The sequence below is a fragment of the Castor canadensis genome, chromosome 19, assembly GCF_047511655.1.
Source record: "Castor canadensis chromosome 19, mCasCan1.hap1v2, whole genome shotgun sequence".
Taxonomy (NCBI): Eukaryota; Metazoa; Chordata; class Mammalia; order Rodentia; family Castoridae; genus Castor; species Castor canadensis.
The window spans coordinates 38,072,344-38,098,627 of record NC_133404.1 but is presented as its reverse complement, the minus strand read 5'-3'; the positions used below and the strand labels follow the sequence as shown (position 1 = coordinate 38,098,627).

At 39.5% G+C, this 26,284-nt stretch overlaps 1 protein-coding gene across 11 annotated transcripts in view; it reads right to left on the bottom strand.

Annotated features, from left to right (window-relative positions):
• The window catches only part of Akap13 (A-kinase anchoring protein 13), a 273,195-nt gene that overhangs the window by 129,197 nt on the left and 117,714 nt on the right, over window positions 1-26,284 (bottom strand). For 10 of the 11 annotated variants that reach the window (XM_020185782.2, XM_074061538.1, XM_074061537.1 and 7 more), the window contains 2 exons: window positions 8,183-8,381; window positions 2,625-5,763 (listed from right to left, as the gene is read on the bottom strand). In XM_020185782.2, coding sequence (XP_020041371.2) covers window positions 2,625-5,763; window positions 8,183-8,381 — 3,338 coding nt within the window. Of the gene's footprint in view, window positions 1-2,624; window positions 5,764-8,182; window positions 8,382-23,283; window positions 24,556-26,284 lie in introns of those variants that run through there. The other variant, XM_074061543.1, reaches the window with a different exon arrangement.

The window sequence follows — 26,284 nt, the reverse complement described above, 5'->3', positions numbered from 1 at the left end:
GTGGTTTTTGTTACTTGACAACCACATAGTCAACTAATACAGGAAGGAAGGAACAGAAATGATGTTCAAGACAAATACAGGCTCCTGACAATTCTTTAAAGGGGAAAGATGACTGAATTGTCAAAATTCACCTTACTATTCCAAATACAAATAGAAGTGCTGTTATCATTTTTATGTGGAAAATCTGCTATAGTTGTAAGTAATCTAGTGATGCCACTACTCTGGAAATAAGAATGTTTTCTACACCAAACAGGAGACACATCATTTCACCAAACAGTAAGTTATATTAAGATTTACTCTGCCAGCACATATGACATGCCCAAAGGTCTCTTTTGATTTGGGACAGTTATATTCCTATACAAATGAACATTTATAAACCTCCTTCCTTCTTTTCTTGTCTTTATAATTACACAATTATACTACCAACTTAAAAATGAGTAAGCAGTATCCCTGCCTAGAGTGTTAAAATGTGTTAAATTTTATAAAATGCAATTAGCTTTTTTTTTTTTAAATCTAAGCAATTGCTTCAGAAGTATCGCTTGGACAACACATTTCTAAGTGAGTAATTTTGGAAGGGTCTTTTATTCATATCATTTGGGGATGTGATTTTTGGCACAACCTTATTTTCCTACACCTATCAACAGAAAATATGTACTTTGGCAAGAAACAACCAGTCACAATGGTAAACAGTGATTACTGAGACTCAGTCATGGACCTCCAACTTCTTAAGCACTATGATCAACGCTTTGATGGGTGAAAGACCACATCCCCATCTAACTGGCTTCTTCCAAATCAGCAGCTAAATCCATGTCTTCTGACTCATGAAAAAAAAAAATACAATTAAATCTGTAAAGCAACCTTCGTAGAAAATACCCTTTACCTTTGAGATCACAATCAGGTGCTTTTTCTCTAAGGCAATGTAACTAGGGACTTTCCCCAACTCTGGCTATTTCTGTGAAGCAAGCACTGATTTCTTCTTTACTGGCTACTTTTCTCTGCATTTTGAAACTGTGAGCGCCAAACCTATGACAACTCCTTTGGTATCAGAACAAGTAATCAAAGTCTGAAATTCTCTGTTTTTGCCTTTTCTCGTGGAGCACTACAGACACCAAATGCCACATAGCTCAGGTTAAATTCTGTCCATGGAGGCAGAAGAGAAATAATTCCAACTCATATAGCCAAGGACAGAGTACCAAATGAAAAGAACACAGCTAGGCATCAACTTACAGCCACTCCCATTCTTATGAAATGCCGACCTGCCAGGGCCCCCAAAATAGATTTGTTGTCCCTTATTTTAAAAATTAAAGACCTTCTCATATAAATACTGAAGCAGCAGCCAACAAATTTTTATCACTAACAATCTAAAGTAGAAACAAATCTAAAAACCTGAAGTCACCAAAAATTCTACCGCAGGTTCCTTAAATCCCTCAACTTGGGGTGGGGGAGGTGTTTAAAAGGGCTAAAAAGCCCTTCATCAGGGAAAATAACTGCGGTATTTAAATTGCTCTTCTTCCTAAGCAACTTCTTTATTTTTGTTCTGTTTATTCGTTTCCACACCCCACCCCCACACTGCTTACATGTACTAAAAAGAGTTGCCAAAAACTAAAAATAGTAAAAAACAACCAAATAATAAAGACAAAATAGGCTACCTCTTACCTACAGAAGAGCAGGGGCAGACATGTAGACAAGTCCTCTGTCTACAGCTAGCGGGGTGGTGGTATGAAAGTGTGCATCCAAGTGACCTTTGCAGACTTTAGAGCGCAAGACTGAAACAGAGTGTGACTCCAGTTTCAGCTTCAGTCTGAACCCCCGTAAGCGTTTTATTCAGATAGTTTGTTTCCACTGAGCTATAGTGGTTTCTCTCTGCTGTTTCTGGACATGGTTACCCACAAATGGAACAGGCTGCATGTGAGCAATCTGCTTGGTGCAGCTGCTTCACCAAGATAAGCAGACACAGGTCTGCCCAGTGACAGCAGCTCAGCAACAAGGCTTGGGCGGAAATCCTGCATCCTATCCCCTGCAGTGTGCAGGGTCCTGAATTCCCACACTCTGTCCAAAACTGTCAGGCAATGGAAATGAAGTCTGCTCCTCAGGCAATGACCTAATACCACCATTTTGGAAGTTGAGCCATCCACTTAGAATGATACTTACAGCTGTTTGTGAAACCACTGACTCTCATTTGCTCAGAATACAGACTAGGATGATAGGAAGGAAGGGAGTTTCAGGCTTATAAATAAAACACATCCTTTCCAGCACTGTGTTCTATGACTCTAAAGAAAAGAACTAGACCACGTGAAGGAGAATTCCACTAAATTCCTTCTTCATTTTAAAGCATCTGTGATCTAGGCACTGTTTTGTAGGTTTGGAAGTTGCAATTGCTCCAGTGTGACAGACCGAGCATTTACACAATTGAACAATCAAGCAGTGAGTCTACAACAGGAAATAAAATACAGCCAACATAAGATGCCGTGCACCTCCTGACGGTAGTGACTATTAACTTGGCAACTTACAGCAGTGAGAAAGCAAGGTCTTAAAATAATAAATGTACCTGTGTGTTTACCGGTATAATAGACACTTGAAGAACATGTTTCTTAACTGTCAGTTTTGTGTTTTACTTTGCTTACCTATTGCTGGCTCTGGTCCCTGGACAGGCAAAAATATCTTCTCTGTCTCCTCCTTTCCAACAAAACATCCCTCAAGGTTCTGAGTAGTTCCTTCGTGAGTACCATCCATTTGCAGGGTGTCCTCAGGTGGGAGAGCACTCACTCCGTCTGCAGAAGCATTCACTTGCTGTTCCATTTGAGGGCCCAGCCTAGGACTGGATGACAATACATGCCTCATTTCTCCCTCAGTAGTCAGTGCTCCCGAGGCTTTGACTCGTTCAATAACAGCCTCTACTATACGACTGGCAGCCTCCTCTATTGAGTCTGTTCCCTTAGGCACATGCACAGCTTGGGCTGAGACCAGGTAAGGTAGAGACGGAGTACTACTGTCCTCACCTGGGGCTGAGGCCTGTGACCCTTGTCTCACGCCAGCTTGGGCCGCGTCATCAAGAGCAGAAAGCACTCTTGGTGTGGGGAACTCTTTGGCAAGAGGCTGCGGTGCTTCATCATCCATTTGGGCCTCCTTGGAGTCACCCATGGTACAACTGTGGTCTGCTTCTTCCAGCTTCCCTGTATTGCAATTAAGAAGTACCACCTCTGGGGCCACAACTCCCTGCAGGACAGTTGCACCTTTGTCTGGTAAAGCTCCTGGCAAACTCAGTGTCATATTCTTCTCCTGGCTCAGTGAAGCTTCTGAAATTAGGACGTCTGCAGTGCTGTGTGATATATCCTTTCTCCTGGGCCCAGTGTTACCCTGCAGAGTGTTAACTACAGCAACATCCACCGGCACATTTCTGCTCACCTCACAGGCGCTGCTTCCCTCCCAGAGCTGAATGTTCTTCAATTTGAGATCCAGAGCAAAAGGCTGATTGCAATTAAGAGCCTTAGACTCATTTGGCCGAAGGCCTGGCAACGGAGATGAGCTGTTGTGCTCTGCACCCAGGGCTTCCTGCCTCGAGTCTGCAGGCAGACTTGCTCCTGGAGGCACTAGGCTCAGTGCAGCCCCACCTTCAGTCAGCAGGGAGGCCTGCTGGGCCTCTCCCTTGTTATGTCTAGTTTCTGTATTAAGACCGGCAGAGGGTGTGCCCTGTGAACTGCTGTGCTGCAGTTCTTTGTCCTCATCGCAGGCAGCTGGCAGAGGTTTTTCACAGAATCCTGGTGTCTCTTGTCCGGGAGGTGGTATTCCCTGCTCTTTGCACGCCGTTCCAGAAGAAAATGTGTCTTCCTTTATGGAGGAACAGGTCCCTACTTTGTCCTTGTCATCTTGTCCCTGAGCTGCAGAGCTTTTGGAACCCACCAGATTGTTTCCTTCTTCAGTCAAAATTGAATCAGAGGCCAATGTGGCCTTATCCATGTACAGCAGAGAAGAGTCAGTTGTAACATCAGCAGCTGCTGAGTGGCCAGGACTCTCATGCTCCCCACTGAGGCCTGTGGGACTGGTATTTCCCATGCTGGGCGGAAGCTCTACAACGGCAGAGGATGCGGACAGACCCACTGCCCTGTCTTCTAGAGGCTGCTCAATAGGATCATTTGAATCTCTGCTGACCGAGCCATCTCTACAAGCTTTAGCTCTATGTAGCTCAGGACTTGCTGTTCCCTTTTCTTTCTGGGAGGGGACAAGGGAAAGTACGTCATCTTTGGTTACTGATTCACTGCCTGGACTGTTTGCCCGAGAGAAAGTGCTGTCTGATGGCACTGCCCGGTCTGGCACCAGTTCTTTCTCAGTTTGAGGGACAACAGGAGGCAGATGTGAAACCACCTCAAGCGTATTTATTAAAAGTGTATCTAGTTTCAAATCTTTTCCCTGGACATTTTTATCCAGAACTTCAAGAGGACAAACGTCCACATATTGCTGGGCATCTCTTACAGGGTCAGAAGTGACTGCGTCAACCTGCGGGTCTTTGGAGCAGACTGCAATGCAAGGATCTTGCCTGTTGAGGTGCCCTGATGTGCTTTCACCCTGGCTAGCTACATCAGTGCCATGCTTTGCAACCAAGTTACCACTAGAAGTCACTGTGTTCTGCTGACATGCAAACTCAGCACAAGGTTTCTCATCCCCAATTGTAGAACAAACTGGTAATTTTCTTTGAACACTAGATGAATTTGTTTCTGATTTCTGGTTTGGCATCACATCTCTTTTTAGGTCAGAAAAAGTTAAATCTGAAGGTGACCTTGCCTCACACAGGCTTGCTAGAGGAGTGTCAGGTTCTGATCCAAATGAAATTCTGTCTTCTGCAGCTGGAATCACTAGAGAGTTTTGATGACCTACAGTATCAGCTCTCTCTTCACAATTTCTCCTTGGAGTTTCCACCCCCGATGTTTTTTCAGTAAGGGTTTCTCCAGGACTCAATGTAAACGAAGACTCAGGAGGTTTAGTGCCTAGGGCCCTGGTAGCAGAAAAACAGTTTGGAACATTGGCTTTATCCACAGGCTCACTTATGACTTGTATACCAGAGGCTACAACTGTGTCAAATTTAGAGTTCTCAAATCTTTCCTTTATGCTTTCCCCTACTTGAAGCATATTGTTCTGAGTGGTGGCAGCTGAGTTCATGAGACTATGTTCTGATTCCCTTGCACGCTCTGAGGCACTGGCATGTGTTGTTGAACTCCCTGCCAGTTCCCCTACAAAGGAGTGCTGGGATGTATCTGGTTTTGTCACCATATCTCCCTGTAGCACACTAGCTCCACTGGTCACAGACTCCTGCTCTGTGGCCATTCCAGAAGATTTTGTTCCAGTTTCTTCATTTCTGTTTCCAGAGGACAGAAGGCCTCCTGTGCCCTTTCCTCCACAGTCAGGCTTGCTCTGAAGGCAGCTGTCTTGATCAGACACAGTTCCAGAGTCCACAACAGGTGCTGGCTCCACCTCTTTCTCTTTTCTCTCCATGCCTTTAGTTTTTGTCCTATGACAACAGTCTGTATGCTCTTCCTCAACCACACTTGACAAATCACGGGAACTTTCAACCTGCCCAACACGGCTACCTTGGCAACACAGAGTACTCTGAGTCTCTTCAGAAGGAAAAGAAAGCTGCTGGCTGTCCAAGGGCTCTGATGCACAGGGAATGAACTGGCCTTCTGTTTCTGGGGCACTGGGCAGACTAAAAGGATCCTGTACTGTTACCATTAAGGGTGCGAGACTGTCCATCTGCTTGATGTTTGTTTTCTAGGAGGAAATCAAAGATACATTTAAAGTAACTCTCCATGAGAAAAGATGTCACTGACACCTATAAGCAAAATGCTGTCTGACAAAACTCCCTGCCATTTCGACCCCTCTAAGGTCATACATGATATGCTAATCTAAGGAAACAAATTAAGTTTCTATTATTTCTGATACCACTTTCCTCCCTCAACTCTGCATATCCACTGGAATGTTTAAAATGGCTTAGAATACACACAGTGAATATTTTCTATATTCTGAACTTGTTTTAGAAAGTCAATTAAAGTTAAGCCTCAAAAATTTTGTTTTTAAAAAGCAATGTGAAAATCTTCAAACGAGCAACTAAGGAAATTGTTTTCAGGAACTTTAGAGGGAGAGCACTTCTTCCATCCATATCATATATTTAAATAAAAACAAATTGTGACCAGTTTCAAAAACTCTTTTCAGGAAAAAAAAAAAATCACAATATTCAGCCAGATGTTTCTGTGCCATAAATACTCACTGAGGAGTTATACACTGTCTGTCATCTAATTCCCCAAATATACTCAACCAACCCAGCTCAACTATTTTAGTTATGGGTTTATAATTTCATAACAATGGCATGGTAGGTATTTGACTTTTTGATAAAACCAGTTCTTTTCTTGTCCAATACTAAATATTAAATGAGAACATATAGCACTAATAACACCTAGCTTTTAACTATTGTCAGAGGGTACTGCAGTTTGAGGATATTCTAAGTAATCTCAAAAACAGTTTTTGCCCCCTTAAAGTAAACAAATATAGCCAAGAAGGGAATAGTTAAGATAACCACAGTTCAACCTGATAGAAGGAATACTATATGCTGTTATATAAATGTTAACTATAAAGACTATAGCACAACCAGAAAAAAAGTATAACACAGTGTTGAAAAAAATAAAGCTTATAGTTATCAAAGGTTATAGGTATCCAAAATTCCATGTATGTCCAGTCAAGGCTCAGGAAAAATGTAGAAAAACAAATACAGGTAGATCTTTATTTTATACTTTATAAAGATTTCTGCAATCTTGATAATATTCTTAGTCCATAAAAATTTTAAATACCTGGTTTGTTCTCATTTACCTGTTACAATAATCTCATGCACATCTGCTGTCATCCATTCTCTCATTCATCCATTCACTAAGTAAATATACTGAGTACTACAACAAACTGTTCCTTATCTATGTATCTCACTAAACTTGTACTGTCACTACAGAGTATAAGAAAAATGAATTTTCATGAAAAACTTGGGTGCACTGTTCCTTAAGAGTATTCAAAAATTGGCTTGTTTCCGTTTCTGCTAAAATGTGTGATGGGACTCCTAAAAATTATGACAGTAGGTCATTGCATTTAATGAAGAGAGACCTGGACAAACAAGTGATGCTGCCCAAAGAATTTTAGAAACGCCTATCACATGATGAATCCTCCCACATTTTAAATCCGCCCCCCCTTTTCCCGTCAAACATTCCTCCAGGTAACTGACATCTGAAAACTGGTATTTTCAAGTGGACTCTCATTTGCTTAGTAGGAGGAATCCTAAGGAAAATCTGATCTCCCCACAGTCTACTCAAAGGGAAATACAATGACTGCTTTGAAAAGAACATGACTCTGAAAGGCAGAGGTAGGCACATTGTACAACCCTGCTATAGAGTCTCTTGGTCTACAAGTCTCAGAAGCAATGCCTGCTCCCAAAGAAGGCTCTGACATTGAACTGATCCCAGATGACCTTAAGTGAAATTATCGAGCTGTTTCCAAATCAAATCAGCTCTAAAATAAACTGGGTGGGAAAATTATCTAAACTTAGCCTTTCAGATGCTATGGCCAAGAAAGATACATACATATGACGTCTATATTATCCATAATAAATGTTACCAGGGAGTCTGTAATGTTTTTATGTCTGACAACAACTTTATCTTCAAGGCTTGAGTGGATTATAAAGTCTTAATTTTTTTAGTGATCTTTTAAAACATAACTATCAATTTAAATATAATAGCATTATATCACTCACTAAATAACTGTGAAAAGGCTTTATTGAGTAAATTTGGTTCGTAGTCTTTAGCAGTAATCTCAAGTAACTTTTTTTTTTCATTTTGTTCTAAAAAACTAAACCAAACATATACAAATTTCTTTTTATGTCAGAAAAATTTAGCTGTGGTTGTTGCATATTTCTGTGTGTGTATGAGTATCTTTCATTATTTCAGAAATCTAGCAAAAATCAATTTAAATCACCCCCAATGCTATCTCATATCACAAGCGGTAACATCTAATACTGTTAATATTGCTTTACAGGTTTCACAATCTTTGGCGAAAGCATTGTTATGCTGGAAATATAGGAAGGTTCGCTGGGGGTGGTGGGAGCAGGAGTGCACACAACACACACGCACACCTGAAAATGAAAGCTTTAACTTACCATCAGTTGCTGTTGGATATTCATAAGCTTAAAAATATGTCCAGTGCAACTATCTCCAGGAAATGAGGGCTTATGATGTGATTCAGACTCAGAGGTCAACGTATAGACATCCAGCTCTCGATGGTGCCTCACAGAGTAGTCTCCATATGGGATTTCATAGGATAAACTGCTCCAGGAGTCTGGCTCTCCAGCATTCTCCCTGAAAGCAAGTAATTCCTTGTTAATAAATTCTACCTGCCAGGCACAGGTTTAACCTTCTTGGTATAATGTCACATCTCTAACCTGATTGCTGTTTGAGGCCTGTGGTAAAGATGTGCTGGTGCAGGGTGGGGTGTATGATACACATGCCGCCAAGCATATAACAGATTTCTCCACATTCTTCACAAGAGACCACAAACGGATTAAGTGAAAACTATAGTAATATTACATAAGGTATTCTTTTGATCAAGACAAAGAGAAGTCAGGGATCTCAAAATAATTATGTTAACAACCAAATAATGAATGAGTGGTAAGGAAGATGGTTTTAGCCTGTTTTTCAACAGTAACAAGGCTTATTAAGAGTTGCTCTTAAACAGGTTATACCATATGATAACTAAAGTCAATTTTCAAGGGAAGACCCAGTCATTCCAACCCATGTAACACAACAGGTGGAGGAAACACCCATAAACTTCCTAAAGTCAACTACACTAGGAAAAACTACTGCCATGTTATACTATAAAGGTCACGGCACCTCCAATTCTACCTTTGCTCCTACAAGGTACACCCATGCCCATAATGCCTGCTTACAATACGTCTGGTGCTATATTCTTCTCCTAAGAAGGAATTTCATGGCATAAGATAAACAGGGATGAAGCGCTTACACAAAGGTACATCACACAATCTCATATTCTCAGTTACTATACTGTAGCACACATTTTAAGTGGTAAGCAGCCTTTCTGTATTCAACAGAAATATAAATTTCTGAAGCTCTACCCTTGGTGTTAGTGTCCTTTTCTTGTTAGTTTGATATAGGATATCATGCAAAGAGTTGGAGATTTCTGGATTCAAATTCAGGTACTGCATTTCCTAGGTATAGGAGGTTATAAAAGTTCCTTAATTTCTCTGGGCCTAAATTTCATAATCTGCACACAGGAATACGACAATCCAAGCACTCATTGGAGAATTAGAGAAAGTGGACATGAAAAACTGTGTTTACAGTAGTTAACATAGAGATGTTACACATTGACACTGCCTCTTACTACTACTGTTCTCATTCATTTTAAAATAATGTGGAGTAAGCATTCCCTTATTTACCTTATGCTTCCTACATTTATCAGAAAAATGTTTCCTCTGAAAACTTTAAACATACTGAAAACAACCCTAGTCAGAACACCATTCTGACTAGATGCCTACTAACTCAAAAATTGGCTATAATAAAGTATGCTTTCCATCAGCCCTTTCCTCCTTATACAGAACTTGCTGTACTTTCCCCTTCCTTATATTAACATCTTTGAGCCACTCATATCATATGTATTATAGGCTACCTAAGCAAACAGTTCATTGGTAAAGTATCCTAGACATTCTGGGAGGAAGGAGAAAGGTTACATTTGAGGTCATTGTCATGTTTTGAAATGAAAGAAACTCAAGAAGTAACAAACACGCTATCCACTGACAAATAAAGAGCATTTCAACTGTCTCTCCAGAGTTCATTTTCAACTTAAGTGTACCTGTCTGCTCTAACAACTCACTTGAGAAAAACAGAATTTTAAAGCTGAAAACAGGCTATTGTGGAAAACAGTTCAAACTGCTCCAAAAGAACACCACTGTGATTTCTATACTCAAAGGTGGCTTCCCAACAGTTGCTTAAGATAGGATTAGCATATGCTATCATAAATGTTTTGTGTATTTAAACTGCTCTACTGAGTTAAATGATGTTAAATAGAAAGTCACCTGGAAGACAGTCACTTAAAAGTTCAGCGGAATGACGCAAGAAGTCAATGAGAAGCAGACAACTTCTGTGTAAATTCAGTTTTCAAGTGGGCTTTGACCCTATCACTGACTCTGCTTAATTGACTAATAGACATTATTATTGGCATATCTGCTTGCTCAGATTACAACAGCCGTATTTCAACAAAGAAAGACCTCTGAAAACACAATCTGACTTATATGTCACCATTCAGTGCGAGCCAAATATTAGAGAAGACTGTTTGCCATGGAGGGGGCAATGAAAAAGTGACACAGCTCATTTCTAGCAAAGCAGTCTTTCACCAACGCCGCCACCATTAATTCTAATACGGTTTTATTTCTACTATCGGACCTTGGGGAACTCCCTTCCCTAAGCACAACCTGCGTGCTGTGGACCTCTCCTGTGTTCTTCCAGAGGACTGACTGGTTTTGTTGCTACATTCCCTCCAGGTGCTAACTCTTCAATCTCCAAATTCACGGTCCCTGTGAGCTTTTGTTGCTTCCTAGTTCCTTTAAAGACCTGTTTTGCAACTATTTTCCCACTGGCTTCCATGGATGAATGTTGCCAATATCCTTCTAGGCCCATCCTGCCAACACTTTTGGGTAAATCTCACCAATCATTCAATCAGCAAGTATCTATGTGCCAGACATTATTCAAGGCACTGGTGATATGAGCCAAAAGTATTCTGCTGTTGAGAGATCATATACTCAAAAAGGGAGAAAACAGCAATCAAGAAAAATAAGTAACACCTAGAAGACAGCAAGCGTTGTGAAGGAAAGTAAGACAGGCATGAAGGCTGCAATTTGAAATGCAGTAGGTAACCATTTAAGCAAATGCTTTCCTTGCTCTGAGTTAAGCAGTGTGTATTTGGTCGACTAATAAGATTTGGTAAGCTCTGTGTGTAACAATGTTTACTACAACCTTAGGTGCAATAGCATTAAAAACTGAAAACAACCCATCAGTAACTAGAAAACTGGTAAATTATGGTGCAGCCATGACAGTTCAGTAGCATTGAAATCCACAATGATCAGTGAAATCAAAAGTAAAAAGTGTAGGCCAAGTCTACACAGTAAAATGAACAGATGAGCACAGCGTCAGAGTGGCTGGGTAAAGATGCTGACTCAATTGTCATCAGTTTTTTAGAGGTGTCGGTTCGGACTGCTGCTTAGTAATGCTTCTACTCATATGCATGCATCAATTCGTCCCTACAGGGGTTCTACTTTCTATCATTTCTACAAACAGCTAAACTTTAATCCTGTCTACTTCATTCTCAGATGACCCAATCTCTCCTTACTTAGAAAGAAGCCTGGGACCATCTAATATGAACTGAAACAGTCTTTATCTACTTACCTCCAACCCCCAAAAAAGGCCTCTGTCCAGGACTACTTGAAGACACATCTTCTAGACAGCAGTTCTCCTACCCTCCGCAGATCCCTGCTTTTGTGCTCACCTCTGAACTGTTCCTAGTTTTTCACCTGCTTCTCAATTTACAGAATCAAGCTGCCCCACCAGCAGTAGACAGAGCAGCCGTGACAGTAAAAGGGACTGCTGCAGGGGGTGGAAGCAGCAGCAATCTTACCAACCTTTTACACCAACAGTTCTCACCTAAGGCGCAAGGCCTCCAGGGGACATTTGGCAATATTTGGAGACACCTGTGGTGGCTATGAATTGGAGAAGGAGAGGAGGTTCCCTACAGCAAAGACCCCTCAGGTTCAAACTGTCAGTTGTGCGGGGTTGAGGAGCCCTCAATGTGATTCTGTTGAGCATCCTCTGTCTCGCTCTGCCCCTTCCCTTCAAGGAGTTCACTTACCATCTCTACTTCCTTTTATTTCAATGATACTGGGATTTGAACTTAGGGCCTCATGCTTGCTAGGCAGATGCTACCTCGTGAGCCGCAACGCACCCTGGCCCTATTTTGCTTTTAGTTACTTTTTGGATACCCTTAGTTACATTTTGCCCTGGGCCAGCCTTGGACCTCAGTCCTCCCACCTATGCCTCTAGCATAACTGGGATTAACAGACATGAACTTTCATGCCAAGCCCATATTTACTTCCTAAGACGTTCAACTTGGTTCCTGCTCAATTCCACTCTTACTAAAGCTGCTTTGTCACAGGTCTCCAGGGACAAGTAAATCCCCCAAAATCAGTGGCCTCTGTTATCATCCTTGAGTTTTACAGAAGTTAAAAATATTGACCTAGTCAGGTGCTAGGGGCTCACTCTTATAATCCTAACTACTCAGGAGGCAGAGAACAGGAGGATCATGGTTCGAGGACAACCTAGGCAAATAGTTCTTGAGACCTATCTTGAAAGTAACCAACACAAAAAAGGCCTGGTGGAGTGGCCAAGTGGTTGAGTACCTACCTAGCAAGTGTGAGGCCCTGAATTCAAACCCTAGTATCCAAAAGAATTTTTTTTAATTGATTTAAGTCTTGTTTTGAAATTTATTCTCACTTGACATCCATATTCACCCACTATTGTCCCTGGCACTTCTTCTTCCTCTCACATCTTATACATGCACCAGTGTCATCTTTCCTCTCAGTCCCAGTTCACCTCATAAATCTCTCTCCAGCCTCTCAGTCTGAGTTCCAGCCCCACTTTTCCAATTACTCTTCACCAAGATGTCCAGTGTTTACCCTAATTTCAAACCTCAATTTTTTATTCCCCACATCCATAAAAGCAGCAACAACTCCAAACATTTTCCCACGAAGGAAACCACTGTTATTCCTATACCACTGTTTCCCTTGTTCAAAACATAATGAAGATACTACATTCGCAATGCTTCGCCCACTCAGTCCCTTGTTTCAATTCCTATGGGGACTGCTCTAGTTGAGACCTGTGTTCAATTACCTGGACTCCTGCAGCTACTCCTGTACGCAGATCCTCCACCGACCAGCTCCCTCAAAAGTTTTGCTCTTCAAAACAACTTTTCTGATTTTTTTTTCATTGGGAGCAAAACTTCTATCACCTAGGCTTTCCCTTTAATCTTAACTGCTCCACGAAGCACCACATCTCTATTGTATGAGTATAATAAAGCCACAGAATTTCATGACCAAGGCCATTCAGTTACAAAGCAGAGCCAGAACTAAAGCCCCATCTTCTCAGCCTTTGATGGTGTCTTCACAGGCCATGAACACATGCAGATCTTCTGCCTAGCCACAGACACCCTCCACATTATGGTTGTTTTCCAGTTACAATTCATCATCTTATACCCTCCTCTGGAGCCAAATTATAATCCATCCCTAAAATAACTCCTCAGCCAGAGATGCTTGAGTCTGGTTTCTTAATCTTTTTTCCTTTGTTCTTTCTACTGATATAGAATCTTTTCTCCCTTCTGAATATACAGGGTCCTTATTACATTACTCTTTGGACTATTTAATAGTTACTTATATACGTGTCTTATCACTCTCACTGGAATACAAGTAGTTAAGTGTGGGGTGGTTATCTACTGGAGTTGCAATCCACTGAGGGTTTAAAATCTAAAATCAGTACATAACACAAAAATTCTAAGAGTATGCAAAGAGTTTCTCCTTAGCATTATTTTCTGGCTAACAAACGAAATCCTGCCTAACATTTTTAAGTCATATTATACAGAAAACAATAGAATCACAAATCAGAGCCAGACATCACACAGAAAAGGAATATAGGAACTGAGAATGATGAAGCATTCAAGTGACTTCCCATAGAAAAATGAGTGTTTTGCTCACTAACTGCCCTCTTTCCCCAAAACATGTACATACAGCTTGCTCTTTTCTCCTCAGTAGTTACAATCTGGGTTAGATCAGTGTCTACATTATCATGCACTGAGAAATTCTGTATCTGTACTATGATTATTTTCTTTCCTTATACAATTTATAATTTTCTCTTGACTTTAGTCACTTTCATTTTTCTATTACTTCTAAGTAAAATACCATTTTCATGACCTTACTTCATAATGTGATATTCAAAGACCATTCAATGAAACATTTACTAAAAACGTATTAAAAGGGAGGTACCCAACTAGATATGGGGACTAAGGAACAATGTGATACCTTTCTCAACAACAAAAGTAAACACACAATCTGAAGTCAAACAATAAGGACTGGTAATTAGCCAGAGTGTGTCTCAGCAGTGTTAATGCTACCTCCATAAATGTGAAAAAGCAGGAAAGAATCTATTAGGACTTTTACCTTTAGAACATGGCATTATATGCACTAAATTAACCATATTTCATTAAATCTGCTATTTATTATTTTAAAAAAGAATCATCACTTTAGGTACCACTAGGAGTAAAAAACTAACAAACGGAGTAAGGAGACAATGCTGCAGCAGCACTAATCAAAATGTCCTTGATTCCACAGTTGGGATACACATGTCAAAAGTAGTAACAGTATAAAGATAGCCAGCTGTCTGAAGTGTCAGGATGGCAGTACAAACAGATCAATAGTTCTATTATCACCTGCTTTCATAAGATACTGTTTAACTTAATGTTAACATTCACTTGTGTTTCCAAACTATGACACAAATAGAAAGCAAATACCTATGATAAAAACAGCTCAGAGGTTTAGATCAAACTGCAAGGAACTTCAGGAGCCCGTGGCTCAATATATTTTTATAGAAACATCTAAAAACACAAGTTCATAAAGTTTTAAGTAGCTGAGTATCTTCAGACAAATTCACATGCTGAAATAGTTGCTACGGGAGGACAAAGCCCTGCTTTCTCTCCATACACCCTCCTAATTGCGTGAGGCTCCGATCTACAACCCCAGGTGCATCTAGACGTTCTGTAATTCCCAAAGCATAGGATTTCGTTATGCGTGACTACCTCATTTCCATTTTAAAATCACTGGACATGTAGACTCACTACTCAGCCCTGAGTACAAGGCCTTCCAACGTCTGCAGTTTGTAACTAAGCTGTCCCTCAGCCTTGTATTCCTGGCTGTGTACCTAAAGTTTACCCTGGAAAGGGTACACAAAGATTTTATTGTAATCAAATCAAGTCTGGCAGCTCAGAAAAGCAAACCTACAAAGACGCTAGAGATTCTGGTTGTTTTAGCTGGTGAATTAAGACGCACCATAGCCTCAGCTGAGACCTTTGAAAAAGTGAGTGAAAGGAGAAATGTATACGCTGCACTAAGGGCTACTGGATCTCAACTACTTCCTCTCGCCTCCCCCGCTTTAAATCTCAGTGAAGAAAGTAAAGGGTATGTTACTACTAACTGTGGCAACTGTGCAGTACTGCACTATTTCATTACATTAGACAGTATTAAAGTCTCCTTGATCGTCACATTCAATCAGAACACAGAACAGACTTCAAAGTATAAAAGGGAGATGTTATGATTACAATTGTATATTGTTTTCAAACAGTTCCTGGGGACCCTACATCCTATTTGGTCTCCAGTCCAGCTCCAGCAAGTGTCTTCTGAGCCCCACACAACTGCTGGGCTGCACTGAAATGATCTCTTCATTTATCTGTAAGCCATACTGAGGACAAGGACCAGGTGGCTCTCAACTGCTGAGCTCCACTCCTCTGTGCATCTCTAGCACATTCTAGTCAAGTCTTCAATATGGGTTGGGATTCTGTTCCAGAGCAGAAGTGTGGGAACAGGTTCCTCGCAATGTTTAAAGTGATTTGAGATCATTACTCTGTGTGAAGGGATAGAGAACCTAAAGAAGTAATTCTTGTACAACCCAGTGTAATGAGCAGTGACAGCTTAAAAGGCAAAGGTGGAAAAGGAGACTAAAAAGCTATGACTACAAACCCAGCACATAACCAAGATGAGGTGGGAAAAAATTACTTAAAAGATTATTGGATAGCTAGTAAAAAGTGAACACAAGCTACGTATTAGATCATTGTGTTATATTAAAGTTAAATCACTAGGTTTTTTTCTTGAGACAGGGTCTATGTAACTCAGGCTGACCCAGAACGCAGCACCTCCCACCTCAGCCTCCTGAGTGCTGGGATTACAGAAGTGCACCATACTAGGCCTTTTACTAATTTTGATAAATGGACTGTTTTATAAGAGAATGTCTTTGTTCTTAGGAAATATATGCTGAAATACTTAGGAACAAACAATCATGATGTTTGCAACTTACTTTTAAAGAGTTCAATAATATTTATGTGTAGATACAGATAAAACAAATGTAACAAAAAACATTAACAAATTGGTGAATTTAGATTAAGACTATACAGAAGTTCACTGTATTATTTTTGCCTCTTTTCCATGTGTTCAAAATTCTTCTATATAAAAAGTAAAATATACAAGAGACAGAGATGGGAGGTTCAGGGATAGTCCAGGCAAAAAGCCAAGCATGATGGTGCATTCCTGTGCTGCCACTTAGGTGGAGGTGTCAGTAGGAACATAGTCTGTCGCTGGCCCCAGGAGAAAACAGGAGAACTTACTTGAAAAATAACTAAAGCAAAAAATGCCTAGGGATTTGGCTCCAGTAGCAATGCATCTGTCTAGCATGCATGAGGTTCTGAGTCCAAATACTAGTACTGCCAGAAAAAAAGTTAAATATCAAAACTCATTTAAAAACAAGCAAAATTGTGGTAATAATCCTTTCACTCCTCTATGATCACTGTTTTACTAAGAACGGGAAGAAACTAATTATTCGGGTATCTACTGAGATACAGACACCCTGACCAGGTACTTTTAAGAGCATTATTTGACATAATCCTCCTATAGTTTTTCAAGATAGTATTATTCCTCTTTCAAAGATAAGGAAAGTGGGACTCAGAAATATTTGTCCATTTACTCAAGGTATACCATATACATTAGCAGTAAAATAAACCTGGGTTCAAGATCAAACTTTACCACTTACAAGAACTTGGGCTGGACACTTAACTTCTTTAAGCATGTATCATAAGCTGTTTTAAAAATGAAATAGTCCCTTTATAAAGTTGCTGTGGCAATTAAAGAGGTTAGAAAGCAAATTATCTAATAACACCTAGCACATGTTAGGAGTCAATAAATATTAGTACCCTCTCTACTCATAACCAAAACTAATGAAATAATACATTTGGATCCAAGTTGGACTGACCCCCAAGCCCTGTAACCTCCCATTTAGTGCTGATGTCCATAGGAATACCACAGAATGCCCACAGCAGGAAGTATAGAGGGCCATCTGCAGGCAGAATGGAGCAAAGACACCTTTAGGTGAGAAATTTCTTTATGAGTCAAAAAAAAAAAAGTGCACTTCAGGCTGAATATATTTCAATACACAAACATTCTTTGATTAAAAAAAAGTTCCACTTTCTCAATTGAACTCTAGCAGCTCAGCAACTAAGAGATAGCATAGATAAATGGGACTTCATAAAACTAAAAACCTTCTGCTCAACAAAAGAAATGGTCTCTAAACTGAAGAGAACACCCACAGAGTGGGAGAAAATACTTGCCAACTATACATCAGACAAAGGACTGATAACCAGAATATATAGGGAACTCAAAAAACTAAATTCTCCCAAAATTAATGAACCAATAAAGAAATGGGCAAGTGAACTAAACAGAACTTTCTCAAAAGAAGAAATTCAAATGGCCAAAAAACACATGAAAAAAATGCTCACCATCCCTAGCAATAAAGGAAATGCAGATTAAAACCATACTAAGATTCCACATCACCCCTGTTAGAATAGCCATCATTAGCAACACTACTAACAACAGGTGTTGGCGAGGATGTGGGGAAAAAGGAACCCTCGCACACTGCTGGTGGGAATGTAAACTAGTACAACCACTCTGGAAAAAAATTTGGAGGCTACTTAAAAATCTAAACATTGATTACCATTTGATCCAGCAACACCACTCTTGGGGATATACCCAAAAGACTGTGACACAGGTTACTCCAGAGGCACCTGCACACCCATGTTTACTGCAGCACTATTCACAATAGCCAAGTTATGGAAACAGCCAAGATGCCCCAGCACTGACGAATGGATTAAGAAAATGTGGTATTTATACACAATGGAATTTTATGCAGCCATGAAGAAGAATGAAATGTTATCATTCGCAGATAAATGGATGGAATTGGAGAACATCATTCTGAGTGAGGTTAGCCTGGCCCAAAAGACCAAAAATCGTATGTTCTCCCTCATATGTGGACATTAGATCAAGGGCAAACACAAGGGAATTGGACTTTGATCACATGAGAAAGCAAGAACACACAAGGAAGGTATGAGGATAGGTAAGACACCCAAAAAACTAGATAGCATTTGTTGCCCTCAACACAGAGAAACTAAAGCAGATACTTTAAAGCAACTGAGGCCAATATGAGAAGGGGACCAGGAACTAGAGAAAAGGTTAGTTCGAGAAGAATTAACTTAGAAGATAACACATATGTACAGGAAATCAATGTGAGTCAACTTCCTGTATGGCTATCCTTATATCAACTAGCAAAAACCCTTGGTCCTTCCTATTATTGCTTACACTCTCTCTTCAACAAAATTAGAGATAAGGGCAAAACAGTTTCTGCCTGGTAGCAAGGGTAAGGGAAGGTAAGGGAGGGGACAGGGGGAAGGGGGTAGAAATGACCCAAACAATGTATGCACATATGAATAAAATAAAAAATTTTAAAAAAAAGAAAGTTCCGAAGTCCACCTGCTGAGTTACTCAATAGAATGAGGAGCTACTGATGAGACTGTAACAAAGTGTAGGACTGATGGCTAGCCCAAATTCTCACTGCCTGGCTGTTTTCAAACTGAGCTCTCTAGTCAAATGATAGATAATACTAACGGTCATGCTGGAAAATGGCACATTGTACACAAACTGACATCAACCAGCACCTACTTTTTCCTAAGAGTTGAAAACACTCCACCTGCCACACCAGCTTACTGCAGAATAACCCACAAGGCAATGTGATGGAACCTGCACTGGTACTGAGGTCTGAGGAGAATCTCATTTTTCCCAGTCTTTTCTAACACAAATGATTTACTTTCTATGTGCCACAAGGAAGTTTTTGTTGTTTTGCAGGATTGGGGATCAAACCCAGTACCTCAAGTGCTCTACTACTTGAGCTGTGGCCCTAGCCATTTTGCTTTTGTATTTTGTTTTTGAGATATGGTCTCATGTGCCACCACAATCAGCCAGAGGTTTTTCAAGTAGCTTCCTTACAACACTAAGGCTTAAATACACATAGAGAGATATGGACTTACTAGAGATATGCAGTAAATATTCATGAAATACTAGTTTCTACTTTCTTACCAAAACAAGGAGAGTACACACCATAGCCATTTTTCTACTGCTTTTATAAATTGCTTGACAATGTGTCAGATATTGAATCATGCACTCCCGCCATCCCATTTATTCTCTTAACTATCTTGTGAAGTGTTTAATTACCTGGATTTGCATTTGGGGAAGCTGAAGTCATGAGAAGCTGAGTAACTTGACCTACAGCTAGTAAGTAACGAAGCCCAGATTTAGGGCCACCATTTGTACCCACCACACAAAATTACTTCTAATTGCCAAAGTTGTGTGTTCTGGTCCCACATTTCTTTCCAGGTCTTGAAAATGTAATTTCTGATACATTTCCATTTCCATAATACAAGTTATATATGCATCACCATGAAATATACCAATTAAAGTTAAATCAATTTTATATCAGACTGACCTAGAATTATTTACTGATGTGATCAAGCTACTTGTTTTTCTCTTTTTGAATCAGATTTAAGCCACCAACCAAGTTCAACAAATAGCTCTCAGGAATTAATTTTCAGACACTGTTAAGCCCGAAGTTTCCTCACTAAAACATGCTAACCTTGGCTGCATTTTAGAATTGTGTACAGAGCTTTTAAACATTCTAATATCCAGATCACACACACAAAAATTAAATCAAAATCTCTATAAAGTGGCCTTTGGTATCAGTGTTTACTAAAGCTCCCCAGAGAATCTAATGTGTAATTACAATCCCAGCTGACTCTAATGTGTAGGCAAGGCTGTAAAACATAGCCAGCTGATTTGAAAAGGAAGTGTAGAGCTAAGACTGGCAAGACTGCAATGAATGCTGGAGATGCAGATGTTAATTTTATCCTTTGACCTAATTATGCAATGTCTTGGCCTTTACCGTAAGGAAATAATTTAACAGAAGTAAAACATCAGGAAGTAAAAGAAGTTCACTCCAACATTCAGCAGTTTTAACACTTTTGAAAATCAGAAATTAACATTTAATGTTAGTTGAATGCTTTAAACACTTAATAAACAAAATGTAATGATGACCATTAAAATCAGATTAATAAGCTTTTCAACTGTGAAGATTCCACAATTCTAATAAACAATTTGTTATCAATTGTTTGATAAAAGTTACAGAAATCAGTAACTTAATCACAATGAAGTCATCACTCTGTAAACTAGCTATTTCAGTTCAGAAAAAAGAAAAAGAAAACTTTGTGCCTTAGTCTGGACAGACCCCTACCTTTAGGTTTGAAGGTCATTTGACAAAACAGCAGGTTGTGATTAAGCTTCAAGAAAAAAAAAATCCACACTTAAACAGTCCAATGACCTTGCATAGTATTTTCTTCCTTTCTTTCTTTCCTCCCTCCCTCTCTCCCTTTATTTCTTTTTTGGTAGCACTGGGGTTTGAACTTAGCACCTCACACTCGCTCTTACCACTTGAGCCACTTCACCATCTACCTTGATGTTTTTATAGAACCCACTGACCTGATTCAGCAGCTTTCATAAATTATTCCTGAAACAGGTAAATCTTACCTAGAAGCAGTTAGGCCAATAAAATAGGTCACAATAAAGATGTAATGTGTTTTCCACAAACCGCATGTGACTTTGTTTTAATCTCTCTCCTCTAATTTGCTGCTTTTACAGAAGCATGTAATACTGATTTGTTCTCCTGGACAATAGCACTACACACTAAGATTAGGTGGATCCAGAGAAAACTTCTCAAATTATTTACAAAGAATTAAGGCTTTTGGTTTTTAACTTTCTAGTTCATCACAGAAGCAAACACTCTAAAAGTAAATTACTGGAAAAATAAATTTAATGTCAACAAATATTGGGGAAGAGAGAAAAAAGTATAGTATTAGATGGCACCTGGAAAGTGGTACCAGCCACTGAGCCACTGGACAAAGCTGAAAACCAACTGGATAATATTCACGAGGATTTTTAAAGTTCCCAATTGGTCAAGTTTTTTGTTTGTTTGTTTAGTTTTAATCAAATGAAAGCTAGTATCTTTAACAGCCATGTCGCAAAGAGCTTCTGCAACTTATGGATATGATTTCCTTGAATGAAGTGTGAAGTACTGAGAGCAAATCACAGTTAACGAGAAAAATAATGCAACAGTAAAGCATTATCCAGCTTTTCAGAGCACTTTCAACAAAAATGTCCTATTTAATCTTCTACGTGACAGTGCCACTGTAGATGGAATTTAGGTAAACCAACTGAGTTTTCACAGAGCTATGGTTTGAATAAGTGAAAAATATCATTTTTTTATTCATTCCAAGCAATTTATTTACTGGATGCACTGTAGTAACTTATGTGGATTAACGAGCTGTAAATAAGCTAAAAGCAAAGTATCTCTTCAGATTACATTTTTAAATGGCACTAAGAGGTATTCTGCTGAACACTTGACAAGGCCATTTTCAAAATCACACACTGCTCTAAAAGGAAGTGCATATGCAAAAGTCCCAGAGATATTTACAGCACACGTGTATAGGGAATGTAGACTTACTCCATAGGAAGCCTAAAATGCAAGTCCAAATTGTATGAAACAGGAGGGACTGGTCACACAGAAACCATTATCTCAGTATCTGCAAATGGGTTGGGCACTACATGAACACTTGTTTCAAATGTTCACACTGGCCTTTTTTTTATGGAAAAAGTCTCCAAAATCTTGTGCAAAGAAAATGCCAGAAATGGCATCCCACTGTATTAAACATGCGCTCTGCCTGAAGCCTGGTCTTGCATGTATTGTTTTCAAACTTAAGTCTCAACATGCCTTAGCATAGCACATTTCCAGAAAGCTAAAGGTAAAGATTATTATAAATTATTAATTCAAACATTCAATAGATACTAATGCATTTACTATTTTCCTAGATACTTAAAATATGTTGACGAAGGACCAACAGAACCAAGGTCCTATTAAAACACAGCTTACAGTACAGAGAGGCATAACCTGACTTCTTTAGATAGGTGGTGGGGAAAAACTTTCTGAAGAGGTGACATGTCAACTGACCTGAATGATATGTAGGAGCCAGCAAATGGAGTTAGTGGAACAAAAAATACCAGACAAAGGGTACAGCAAATGCAAAAATCCTGGAGTGGCACTAAACTGGTCAAGGCCAGTGCAGCTGTACAGAGAAAACAATGGCATAAGGAAAATGTTATGAAGTCTGAGCTGTACCGGGTCGATTCTCACAGAACTGTGTGAGTCCTGGTGGGGACTAGAATTTTTTCTTAGTGTTGGTGACAAAACATTAAGAGGAGAAAGGCATAAAGAAAAAAAAAAAGTCAGCAATAATAAGAAGTAAATTTTCAACCAGACAGTATTATCTACCTTTAATCCTCACAACTTTGACATAAGTATCGGTGTATTTACATTTTGCATGTTAGGAAAATCAGACTTGAGAGGTAATTTGCCCAAGAATAAACAGTTAGCAAAAGAAAAGATCAGAACCTGTACCCAGACCCAATTCTAAAACTTATATGCCTGTTTTCACTACCCACAATAACAGCTACTCTACAGCTACAAATTACGACACATTCAAATTATAAAAATTAGCAATGGAGGGGCACAAACAATGTATACACATGTAAGTAAATGTGAAAACGATAAAATAAAAAGAGGTAAAAAAAGAAAATACCCCCCCACCACCACACACACACAAAATCGAGAGTGATAGTTTATTGATGTGGTCTTCCTCTCCAAGACCTTGCTCCAAGTTCAATTCTGAAAAAAACTTCAGACATCCCAAGTCAAGGAACTTTTTACAGAATACTTGGCCAGTGCTCCTCAAAAATGTCACATGGCAACTCCTGAAAACACTGGGGCTTATTGCTAACATACGTGCAAATTATGGAGAGAAATTAACTGGGAGAAAAACACTTTTCCAGTCCTAATGCCACTAGCCATCAGGGGAAGTTCAAAACTGCTTCTTGTTGAATTACAGCAAATGCCTGGGAAAATGTCACAGAATAAAAAACGGAGACTAACAGGCATCTGTTTGAAAGCTGATACTCACACATGTCTGCCCAAGCACCACGAATATCGCAAGCCCATCCTATTTCAGTTCTGGCTTCATGCTACCACTTTAAGAGTTAGAGAAAAGCAGTCAGTTCAGCCTTCCCAAAAGGGTGTTTTGTTCTGAGTCTACTTCTGACAAAAAACTGCATCAGTTCCTTATTTTGAGGGCTATTGCAATGTCTTCCATGAAACCCTATCATCATAACATTTCCAAAGCTCTATGAGCTTACAAAATCAAGCACAACTCCACTGAAATGGAGCTGGAGGCTCAAATCCAGAATGGGGACAGGTAGGGAGAAGGGAGAAAGAACTGCTCGCCTCCAAAATGAACCTCAGCTATGTGCTGGGGGACCCAGTGCTAGGCTAGGTATTGTCAGATATGCATTTGTGTATACACAGATTCACAGGAATTACAGCACTAATATGCTTGGTTGTCCTCTCACTCCTTCCTTCGTTTGTTTATTTGTGGTGATGGAGGAGCAGTAAGTGTGTATTAGTCCACTTTTCATTATAAAGAAATTCCGAAGGCAGAATATGTATAAGGAAAGAGGTTAACTTAGCTCAGTTTTGGAGGCTGAATGTTTTAACAACATAGCAGAGGCTCTGGCAAGGGTCATCTCGGCTATATCACCGCATGGCAGATGGCACCAAAATGGCAGAAGCAAGAGATCATATTGCCAGAAGGAAGCCAAAGAATAATCCAGAGGTGAGGTTTAGGTTTTTATTTTATTTTTTGTTTTGGGCGGCACTTGGGTTTGAATTCAGGGCCTCATGCTTGTTAGGCAGGCATTCTTACCACTTGGAGTCATTCCACAAGCCCCACGTTCAGGCGTTTATAACAATTTGTTCTCATGAAAACAAATTCGGGGATTCCATGAGATCTACCTTAAGCTCTTCCCAGGGCATGCACCTCAGTGACCTAAGAACCTCCCTCCACTAGGCTCTACTTCTACCATCACCATTCTAAGGACTGACAGTCCAACATATGAACCCTTGGGAGGAGAAACTCATACTATATCCAAACCATAGCAGGACACAGAACTGTCATTACCCTTAACAAACAGTACACAGAGAGTATAAAGGAAAGGAAAAGACATCATTTGAGCAACTACAATCATTAGCACTTTGTTTTAAACTTTGTCCTTTTAAATATCAGAGAAAGAACGAGCTCTAAGGTAAAGGTTAGAACACAAGCTGGTAAGTCAGCCAGCTTTGGTCTGATTCCTTACTCCAACACTACCACCTGTGTGGTCTTGCATTTCACTTTCCTTACCTGTTAAGTGAGAGTGCTAAGTCTGTTATAAGGACCAAATGAAGAATAATGCAGAGTTTTGAGTCCATGTTTGGATGCCCAAAATCTACAACAAATTGTGCCTATATGGTCACTGCAGGGCTGGCATAGTCCCATAATCAATCAAAAGGGCAATTTCTGAGATATGATTTAAAAATACAAAAAGCACTCGGATCATGCTTAGGATAACCATCAGGCAACCACCCCTATACCACCTACCACTATTTACCACCAGTCCCCTCACCCCGCTCCCCACCAAAATCTGAGAAGGAAACTAAACTCAATTTTCCTGTTTTCAAGAGATGGTATTATAATTAGGGGCAAGAAAGAGCAGAAACGGAATGGTGATGAAAAAAAGATGTCATATTCACACAAGGCTGAAGTATTTCCAGTGAATCTTCTTTTCTAGCTGTTCAGATAAAGAGACATGCTAAGTTTCTAAGAACTTCAATAACAGGTTCTCACTTAATCCTCATGGATATGAGGTGCGTATCATTTTTCCATTTTGTAGCCCGCAGGTGCTAAAGGATGTGGACACACCCACATTCAGTTTTGCCACTTTTAAAGCCAAACAGTTGGATGCCTTCTGAAGATTCGTGTGGCCAGTACTTGAGTGATACACTGCTGTGTCAGTGCAGCTCTGCCAACACAGAGAAAGTACTGAAATAAGTATTCTCCAAGCATTCTCTACATAATCTAAAGCACAAATCTCCGTGAGTGCCTTTCATACAGAAATTCTACTGATTAGAGCATAATATATAAATATATATTTATTTATCATAAGAATAAGATGCTACAATGATTGTGAAACTGTTAATGTTAACTGCAAAAATTACCAAGAGTTTTCAAATGGATAGGGAACCAGTTTGACCATATTGATATTGTGAGAGTTGTACTGGCTAGGTAACTTTAGAAAGATCTTACTATATTTTTTAAGTCAAAGTAATTTATAAAATTTTATGTATAGACTATACACTAGTTTTTATTAACGTTAACTAGCATTCATAGCATTAAATAAGCATGAAGTAAACTCACTCCAAGAATTTGTTAATCTCATTCCACTCAAGCCACAGGTCTTTCAAGGCAAAGTTCTATTTGTAAGTTACTCACATCTCATACCAAAAAATTAAAAGCAGAATGTTAACACTGCCACCTTCAGATTTTATGAGGAAAAGTATATAACTGTAACAAATCATCCTCAATACATATATAAGTGAAAAAATGTGTGTGATGAAAGTTATGTGGCCCAAGTACATTTCCTTCTTATTGACCAGTGCCAAAACAAGAGACTTTAGGAAGAATACAAACTCTTGCAATGTGGCTGTGGATAGTAAACATTTAAACAAAATCCTGTCCAAGTGATTATTAACCAATTTAAGCAGCTAGAGGAGTCTATGACTCACGTAACAAAGAATTGTAATACAAATATCCTTTAAGAAAACAAGCTACTAGAAACTCTCCTGAACTCCGTCTACAGTCCAGCTAGCTGAGAGACTGTCAGTGTCCCAGGAGAAAGAGTGCATGCAGGTCAATGACTGAAGTACAATCGAAGACGCAGTAGCACTGAGAAACTATTGTCCTCTTTCACTATAAGATCAAACTTCTAAAAACAGAACTATTAAATTTTAATAAATGTATGGGATTAGTTATGTCTTATCCTATTTTATTCTTACTACACAACTTCACTCTATGCTAATATCAACTTTAG